Source organism: Mesitornis unicolor, unplaced genomic scaffold, assembly GCF_000695765.1.
Source record: "Mesitornis unicolor isolate BGI_N332 unplaced genomic scaffold, ASM69576v1 scaffold4675, whole genome shotgun sequence".
Taxonomy (NCBI): domain Eukaryota; kingdom Metazoa; phylum Chordata; class Aves; order Mesitornithiformes; family Mesitornithidae; genus Mesitornis; species Mesitornis unicolor.
The window spans coordinates 20,142-30,371 of record NW_010184672.1 but is presented as its reverse complement, the minus strand read 5'-3'; the positions used below and the strand labels follow the sequence as shown (position 1 = coordinate 30,371).

General features: G+C 35.9%; 1 protein-coding gene across 1 annotated transcript in view; it reads right to left on the bottom strand.

Annotated features, from left to right (window-relative positions):
- LOC104540671 (protein tilB homolog) overlaps window positions 1–10,230 on the bottom strand; it is a gene marked incomplete at its 5' end in the record, with an annotated part of 30,151 nt that overhangs the window by 3,113 nt on the left and 16,808 nt on the right. Inside the window, 1 exon segment of the mRNA XM_010184530.1 lies at window positions 5,445–5,530. Within this exon segment, the coding sequence (XP_010182832.1) occupies window positions 5,445–5,530 (86 nt within the window).

Below are 10,230 nucleotides of genomic sequence, written 5' to 3'. Positions count from 1 at the left end.
CTGCTGAACAATCTGGTGTGTGACAGAGCACATATCTGATAATTTGATATTTCTTGATAATTTACACTTTTGTTCACACAGTTCTTAATCCCCATATTTGATACTTTAATGATTTCACAGTTACATTCCCCAGTTTCAACTTCTGAATTTCAATAAAATTTAGATTGCTAAAGATTTCTCGTACTTCTGATCTAGAATATAGTATTTTTGACATCTGATTGATAGTTTCCTTTCTGGCATCAGGATTTCCAAAGATATTTACAAGTTACAAGCAACAGCTTTTGAAAGGCACTTTTTTCAGTCTTCTAAAATTGTAAATGAAACAGCACAAAAGTCATTATCATCTTACAAAAAGTACCAATAAATCCCTTTCTTGTATAAGAAAAATAAGTTATTTCAGTTTATAGAATTATATCTTATGTGAAAGCTTTGAGAAAAACAAATCTTTCTATGTGTAAAAACGGATGATGAATGTCTGTTGCTTGCCATACTCTGGTCTCAACTTTTGAAAGTACGGCTTTAGAAAAAATTACTAGGTAATCTAAGCAAATAAATACTTGGAATATTAATACTTATTTCATTGCAGAAGAAGTCTTTCAAATCTCCCTACATAGTTGTAATCCAAAATGAAGCTGTAATTGGAGTATTCGGAATCAATGGATCATTGGGGAGATAAGAATACAGAATGGACAGTAGAATCAAATTCATTTTTCAGGACTAAACTACAATCAAGAAGAACTAACAAATCAGTGGTAAAAAGTTCTGATCAATAAAAGGTTGATTATATCTAGGTCACTGCATTCTAAAAGACGAATACATCTCACAATAGTATTCCTCAGACTAAGAACATATATAAAACTAGCATCTAAGTTTCTAAAAGTTAGACAGAAAATCATAGTCACGGTGACATTTTCAACTTCACTGCTCCATCCCCTACCTCCTTTTGCACAATCACTTCAAGATACCAAATTTCAAACTGACCCAGCCTGTTAGCAAGAAATATGCTCCAACATCTGCAATATGCAAATTGATCCTGGGTTTCTAGGTCTGGCTATAATACGAACTTATTTTCACTCCTTGATTAACTCAGGAAAATAAAAAGCACTGTTAAATTTGTCAGTGAAAGCTGAGTCCCTAATGTTTAAACATTAGGAAACCTTACACTGAAAATACTTTATTCTAACAAGGTGTTAAGACTTGTTTGCAACATCTTGGACTGTTACAAAGACACTTTAAAGTACATCTCTGCCCTCAGTCTTTTGTCCTTGTCACATATAGACAGCTGGAGATGACTTTAGATAGTAGTGATGAAGGGTTAACTGAAGAGTACCCCTTGAGAATGCTGTTCTCCAGAATGGCGCATTTCTGAAGTCTCCTCACCCTTATTACAGTTATGGATTACCAAATGCCTGTGTGTGTAGATTAATTTTCAAATCACTTCTTAGGCACCTCACCTTTTGTTCTCCTTATAAGTCAAATGATAGAGATGGATACCATCTACTTTAATTAGCTCCAGACCTCCATGAGAATGCGAATGAATTTATACTTCAAGAGTAACTTCAGTAAAAAGCTGTTTTAATATGTTGCTTAGTCATACCTGACTCCACTTTCTGTTTAAGAAGTCAACTGAATTACAACTCCTGTGGTTCCTCCTTTCCCAGGCAATGTAACTTGGACTGTAGAAATTCTCAGTGTCTTCGTGACAGCTAACAAACTATGTAGCCTGAAAATACTATTTCTGCAAATCTATTTAACTCTCAAGATTTACAGTCTACTCCCAGGTATTTACAGAAAGCAAACATGACATCTCAATAGAATTGTTAACTGATTTGCCATTTGTGAGCTTTCCACACATTCATTCACCCTTCATGCATGCCACACTTCGGATGCACTTGGCTTTCTTCGAGTTAAAATATTCGTTCTTGGTTTAGGCACAGAAGCGAAGGTAGATTTGGCTTTTGAAACTTTATAGTTAATAGTTTATAATCCTCTTGCAGTTCTTTCAGCTTAGTATGTCCACAGCTCTATTCAATTTCTGACCTCATCTTACCTCACATTCTCAGTCTTGAGAAAATCATTTTCTGTTCTACTGTATTGCTCTTTGCAGCATTAAGTTCTTTACAATCTGTCACACCTCTATCCCTCTCTGTAAACTGCAGAAAGGTAAGACTGGGATTGATCCTTAGCCATTAACTTTGTGGAAAGGAAGGGAGTATTCCCACACTTCAGAAGGATTCTTTCAAGGATCCAAATTAGGACTCCTTACTCCCAAAGAAAAATTCTTACCCTTACGTCTACAGATTTCTCCCACAGATTTGTTCTTTGCATCTTCTCCACCAAAATGAAACACGCTAAGTCAGGGTCATCCAATAAATCAGAGCTTCACAGCATGTCTCATCTTCAACAACTTCATTCCATCTCAAGTGAGACAACTGCAGGGTTTTTTAAATAAACACTTTTTTTCTTTCTTTGTTAATAATAGAAAAAAAGCTCAACTAAGAAGTTCTGAAAGGATGGCAAATTAATGTTTGTTCATCACTATGAAATTGTAAACCATAAAAGAAGTTCTGTCAATGAGTCTTATGATGACATCTTAGCTAGAAGAAGGTTAGAATTAAAATACAATACAGTGATTAAAACCATCTGAGTTTTCTTGGCCTGAAGTTCAACATCACTTACAGGCAGTTTTATATACTTGGTGTCTTTCCCAGCTAGTGAAACTGGGATGAAACTGGATAACCTGTTCCAAAGCATTTATTGGTGTACCAGTAGATAGTGGTGGACATTCCAGCAGCATATCTATTTCTTTTGTTTTCCCCTTAAGAATTCAAAAGGAAAAATAAGACAGTATAAACCAAGGGTATGAGAAAAGAATTATTTACTTTATGTGACTGTTACTCTTATAATTTCCAGTATGACTTCAGAAAAGTCAGTTCCTACCTTAATCTGAATTTCACCTATGCAACTGTGGTGAATTCAACTTCTGTACCTTACAGATGAATTGCGAGGCCAGTTACAGTAAAGACTGGCATACTCACATACTACATTAATAGAGGCTTTATAAATATAATTAATCAATCTGCCAAATTTCTCCCATAGAAACTTGTCTCTTTGAAGGTCTGAAATGCAGTTTTGTATACCGTCACAGAAGAAATCTCTCTTACATGGCAGGAGTAATGATAGTATCATCATGTAATCTAGCTAACGAGACTTAAAGAGATTTAAAGCACTACATTATATCTTAGCAGATTATATGTCTGAAAGCATTTAGCTAAGACATCTGTAGCTGTCAAATGTAATCATTATAATGAATGTTCTTCTATAATCTGAGAGACTGCTATTCAGCATATTTTTAACATTTGGCTAGTCAGCGACTTTTCAACTAAAGAGGTCAAAACTTACTATATTTAGTAGGAATAGTAATTTAAAGACTTATTTCCTACCTCTACTTTTGTGATATATATTCCTGTAATATTTTAACAGTAAAATTTTTCAAAATCTGCAGTAAGCATATTCATAATTACTTAAAACTACATTGAAATCAAACACAAATTCTTGGTGTTTCACTATGCCATAAATCTTCATTTGTTCATCAGCTAGAAGAAAAGGAGACCATTTGACATTATTGCTTCCATTAATTCCATGTTCCCATTATTATAACTATTTAAACATTTACTGTTTAGAACAAACTAAAGGCACACAGAGGGCTCTAAGGAAATATATATTCCTAATGCACAGCTTGCAAACTCTTTTGCTGTTTGGCAGAATCCATTTGAAAGAGACACAATGTCAGTTATCTAACAAAGGAAGATGTAGTTTTCTCCTGGAAAAAAGCTAAGACCATCGAGACATTGAGCCATTGACCACTGCCCTCTACATGCAACCATCCAACCAATTCCTCATCCACTGAACAGTCCACCCATCAAATCCCTATCTCTCCAATTTAGAGAAAAGGATGTTGTTGGGAACCATGTCAAAGGCCCTACAGAAGTACAGATAGATGGCATCCATAGCTCTTCGCTTGACTGCTGATGTAGTCACTCCATCATAGAAGGCCACTAGGTTGGTCAGGTGATGGTTGCTCTTGGTGAAGCCATGCTGGCTCTCTCAAATCACCTCCCTGTTCTTCATGTGCCTCAGCATAGCTTCTGGAAGATCTGTTCCACGATCTTCCCAGGCACAGAGGTGAGACTGACAGGTCGGTAGTTCCCAGGGTCCTCCTTTCGACCCTTTTTAAAACTGAGTGCAATGTTTTAGTTTTTCCAGTCACCAGGGACTTCACCTGACTGAAATGACTTTTCAAATATCATGGAGAGTAAGTATCCACGATTTGGTTTGGACCTTTAAAAATATTTTAAGTACTCAGTAAACGAGTTGGTGCACTGTTGTAATCATTGCTGCCTAAGGAAAGGGTGCAGTGCTTGTGGCTCATTAGGAACCTCAACAAATTCTTGTCGTCACCCTATTGCCTTCTCATCATGCAGGTCATTCAAGAAAAGAAGTCATGACTGATCTTTATTAAAGATAAGAATTAAAAAGTAGAATTCATGACAATTGATCCTTGCAGAGCCATTTTGCTAGTACTGTAAATTTTAAGACCAAAAAGGATACCCATGATCCATAACGCTATTTCTTTACTAACTGCTTAGCCTTTACATCAACATGCATCACAATCAAATGAGGAAACAAATGCAATACTTCAAATATACACAGAAAAATTGCTTAGCAGACTGTGTTGTTCCTATGTCTTATTCTTGTATGTATATCATTGCCTATAGCAAGAGGAAAAGGAAAGGTTAAAAGATTAATCAATTCAAGTGTCCATCAACCCTAGCATCTACCTACAGCAATGACTACTAACACTTGCTAAGAGTCAAAACAAAAAATAGTGCATCACTGATTTTCTTGCTTCTGGTGGTCATTAACTGCAAGATTTCAAGAGATTACATTCACATCACATTTAATAGGATGGATCAATGTTATAAAACTTTGCAGAATTGCTTTTTGAACCTATTTATTAGTTCAGTAGCTCAACCTGTATACCAGCAAGAAAATGCATTCATGACTGAAATTAAAAATTTTTGCTTTCTAAATGGTTTTCAGACTTGGGTTACACAGCAAGGAGCTCTGCTCTGTTCTCAGCAGGTGATTTAGTTTTAGTGTGTACCAGTTTAATAATCTGATGGAACAAAATTGAAAAAAACTCCAGCAGAAATAAGTGGGTTTTGGCTCTGCTATTGGAGCAGAACACTTTTTATACAGAGCACCAACTGGCCACTAGTCTAAAGTGTTTAGACATAGCTTTATTTTATACAAGTCAGTATTTTCATATAGATCACTATTTTCATACTTTCAGCAGTAACATAATAAGCAGCATATATTCTGGCATGTGAGTAACACACGGACAAAAAATAAAACTAGTGTGAAAGAAAAAAAGAAATTACCTTCTTGCATTTTTTTGCAGTGTATTGCAGTCAGAATGTTTAACTGAAGTTGGTACTTTTTGCTTAGCCAGGATTATTTCTTTAGCCTAAAATAAAAATTAGACAGAAAAGTAAGTCTCATAATAGTTGATATTTATGCTCACAAGAATTTAAGTAATCTCTCTAAAATGGAGAAATTAAGAGAGTCTGAATAAATTTTCTCTTGTGACATTTACTCGTTCTGTTAGATTTTGACACTCTTCACTCAGCATGAAGCACACGCATAAGGCAATTTTAACCAAATTGTCTGAATGGAATTATATTAAATATATAAATGAGTATATGTATATATATAATTAGATATTTTAATGCATATATTTATTTGTATTTAAGTACATGCTTTCTAGTTTAGCACCATGTTAGTAATGCACATTACTGATTTTCTCCATAACTAACTGGTTCATGATGTGCCTCGTACTTGCATTTCAGTTCTCATGTCCATGTGCTAGTTCAGTATTATTAAAGAATCTGTGCAACTCTAGACTTCTCCTCATTTTTTTTAAAAACGATGAGCGACCACAAACTCCCTTAATTCCTTTGCTAAAACAGAATCTCAAGTCCAAATTCTAGAAGATTTCTTCTCTAAGAAAACCTGTCCATCATCATTTTTCTGCAGATGTGTGTTATTGGCATAAGGGTATCTTGTGCCAAAAGGGTATTTTCCCTTCTTAACAACATCACGGGAGAGGGTCCCCTCAAGCATTTAAAAGGAAGAAGGAGCACAGGAACTATACCAAATAATTAATTTTATTGACTTTTTCCTAGTACAATTGATTTGAAAGTAGTCTGTTCCAGACCCCCAGTAAACTTAAAGTCTCTGTTGTAAAATCTGCAGGAAATAAAACAGATCCTGTAGGTTCTGTCATCCACGGTGAAGTAAAGTCTGTTTCTTTGGATCTTCCCTCTCAGAAGTCCCTGTAGTGCTATGTTCTTTTAACAATAATTAGTTAAATTTCATATGAAATTTAAAGACTGTGGTATATAGTAAGATGGACTAAATTAATATAATGAAGCTTTCTGAAAGTCATTCTATGAAACCATAGTGGGTCCAGAGGAGCCCACGAAGATGATCAGAGTGCTGGAGAACCTCCCCTACGAGGACCAACTGAGAGAGTTGGGGCTGTTCAGTCTGGAGAAGAGAAGGCTCCGGAGGGACTTTATAGCAACCCTCCAGTGCCTGAAGGGGTCCTACAGGAAAGCTGGGAATGGACTTTTTACAAGGGCAGGTAGCAATAGAACAAGAGGTAATGGTTTTAAACTGGAAGAGGGTAGATTTAGACGAGATATTAGGAAGAAATTCTTTACTGTGAGGCTGGTGAGATACTGGAACAGGTTGCCCAGGAAAGTTGTGGATGCCCCCTCCCTGTGATTCTAAGAAACTATTGGCAATATTTGCGTTGATCAGAAAACAGAAAGGAACAGCCTTTTAAAATCTTTATCAGAGAATTCTAGAAATGGAAGTGTTAAATTGAATCTGGAATCTATTTGAGAAAACAAGGAATATGTGAAAACTATATTTTTAAGCTGAGTCATCTTTTCGATAATGTTTTTATTCCGACAGTGACTTTCTTCTTCTACAACAAGAATTCCACTGAATTAGTTACCCTGAAACACATTTATTCTGAAGGATGAATAGATTTCTAGGGTTCCCCAGCTGTATGTTTCCACATGCCTTTGACAGTAATGAAGTATTACTGCATTTACCATACCTAGATAAGTGAGAATTATATAATTAAATTCTATCAAATAACCTTTACACTGACATGCATAATATATCCCTCTCCTATTTTTAAATTAATTAAGAAATTCAGCTCTCATTGATCTTCAGATTTCTGAATGCTTTTGAAGGCCAAGGCAATAAAAAGCTGTCAGAATTCATTTGCGACTGCTTATATAATAAAGATTTATTCAAAAAGTTCAAATTTTTCTCTCAGATTCACTAAAATAAGGAAAGTGAAGTTTTAAAACATGACACAAAATGTCTCAGAACCCTAAATAGAAACTGCTTGCTAATAGCACTGTGTTTTGATGGTTTTTCTCAGACATAATTAAAATGCTACTGGTGTAATCTGCTGATGACATTTTAAAAAATCTCTGAATTAATGTGCCAATTTTGGTCAAAGTCCATTCAAGAAACTCTCAGTTTTTAATTTTACTGCATCATCTGCAAAGATGATACTGCCAAAGCATAGAGGTTCAAAGTTTGAAAACCTTCGAGTCACAGACATTTTTCCCAGAAAATGAAGCATGTACAATGTAGCCACTATCAACTCCTTACTCACTCAAAATCTCTGTACAGATGATTATTACAGTACAAAACCTACACTTTAAAATTGCCACTTTATCATTTCACTGAATGTTGTGTCCTTCAGTTTGTTTTGATGACCTTCCATAAAATGTTGGTAGACACTGCCTTAGAAAGACAGTCATTCTGCAGTGATTTGCTGTGCAGTAAATAGTACTTCTAAGAAAAATGTTTCCAGAAAAGAAAGTAAAAATTATTTGCTTGCTTTTACTTCATGTGGAATTTACTATCTCCATCATCTGTGGTATAGCAAGGTCATTGGAGATGCAAGGAAAGAGGTTTTGTTTTTCATTTTAAAGGCTAGGAAAGGATGAACCGTCTAGAAGATGAATGGTGAAAGGTTTAGTAACCTGATCAGAAATTCACTAAAGCAAGTGAAAAACACTTACTGATTCCAGTTAGCTCTCTGTTCTGTTACTGAGAAGAAAGAAATCTTTTCAGGGTAGTATTGCAAGAAGCATATTATAGAACACTATTTTTAGGTTAATAGCATTTTTAACATTTCAGTTACGTAAAGAATGTGCTAGGTCATTTATCTAGTCGCAAATTATTTTATTTTGCTAATAATTGTTTATCAGGGAAAAAAAGCTTAAATATTGTGCAATATAGGTTTGTCTTATCACTGCTACAGCCTGAAAGATGTTGCAGGAACTCTGCTCTTCCTATTATCTTACTAAAAGGAATTCATATTACGTTGATGATCTCAAATTAGTATTCTCAAACATTGTTGATGACCTCAGCCATAAAGTTCTGGAAGAAAAATATCTATTGGCTTTCCGGTTGTTGCTAATCTTTATTCATTATACTTTGCTTCCTAGATTACATCCCACTAATATCAATAAAATTTGTGTCGATAAGATACATCTGAAAAGCATATGTATCCCAAAAATCTAACTTGTGCACTCTAATTCAGTTCTGTGGGAAAGGAACACATTCTGTGTCTGTGATATAGAACAAACAGGTTTGTAACTGCTACATGTGATTGCTGTGAAGTAGCACAAATGCATCCTTGGTGAGCAAACCCATGAAGTGCACAGGATCACAGACTCACAGAAGGTTTAGAGTTGGAAAGGACCTCTAAGAGGTCATCTGATTCAACCTCACCTGCCCAAGCAGGGCCACTTACATCCAGCTGGTGAGGATGCCATCCAGACAGCTTTGGAATATCTTCAGGGACTGGAGACTCCACAGCCTCCCTGGGCAGCCTGAGGGCTCAGCCACCCTTACAGTAAAAAAACATTTCTTGATGTTCAGAGGGAACCTTCTGTGCTTCAGTTTGTGCCCATTGGCTCTGGTCCTGTCACTGGGCACCACTGAAAAGAGCCTCGCTCTGTCTTCTTTGCATCCTCCTTTCAGGTATTTAAATACATTGATGAGATCCTCTCAAGCCTTCTCTTCCCTCGGCTGACTGGTCCCAGCTCTCTCAGCCTTTCCTCATAGTCTCTTCATCATCTTTGTGGCCCTTTGCTGGATTCTCTCCAGTATGTCCACTTCTCTCTGGTACTGAGGAGCCCAGCACTGGACACAGAACTACAAGTGTGTCTCACCAGTGCTGAACAGAGGGGAAGGATTGCCTTCTTCAACCTGCTGGCAACACTCCTAATGCTGTCCAGGATACAATTAGCCTTCGTTGGCAGAAGAGGACATTGCCCATTCATGTTCAACTTGTGTCCACCAAGAATCCCAGGTCTTTTTCTGAAAAGCTGCAAGTTTTTTAATCCATTGACAATGAAGATATTAGACCATGCAGCACTCCATTCATGAATATCTCTCTGTGTCCCAGCTACGCAAGTAGTTTTTAACCAAACCAAGGCAAAGCTCAGAACACCAACTCAGTTATTCTATAGAGCTTCTTTCTCCTCAGGTCTCACAAATGTCTGCGAATCATGACACTCTGAGATGACATAGGCTAGAAAAAACATGTAGGTGTAGCTAAACTATCAAGGTAGGTGAAATGTAGGTGAAATATGAAGTTAATAATGGAATAAAGGTAGTCTTCAATCACAATATGAAGAGATAATATTCAGTTTGCTGATTTAGGTACGACTTTCTAGGCAGCAAATTTTAATATAAACAAAGACTCTATAAAAATTTTACATTTTCTAAATCACTGATTATCCACAAAGACACTAGCAAGATGTATGAGTAATAAAAGCAGGTTATGGGATAGAAAACTGATAGTAAAATATTCAAAAGACAAGTAAATAGAAAACAAAACTGTTTGGAAATATTTGAAAATTACATTATCAAAAATTGCAAAAGTCAAGGCCTCTGTTTCAAAGAAATAAATTTAGGAAAGTATAAATTCTCATATGAGTGAATTGGAACATTAACAAAACATGAATCTTCACCAAATAAGTACAATTTTTGGTATTTTTCAAGCTCCTGGTGAAACTGCACGCTTCATGCTAGAGTGACAGCTTGTAATTTAATGAGAGACTG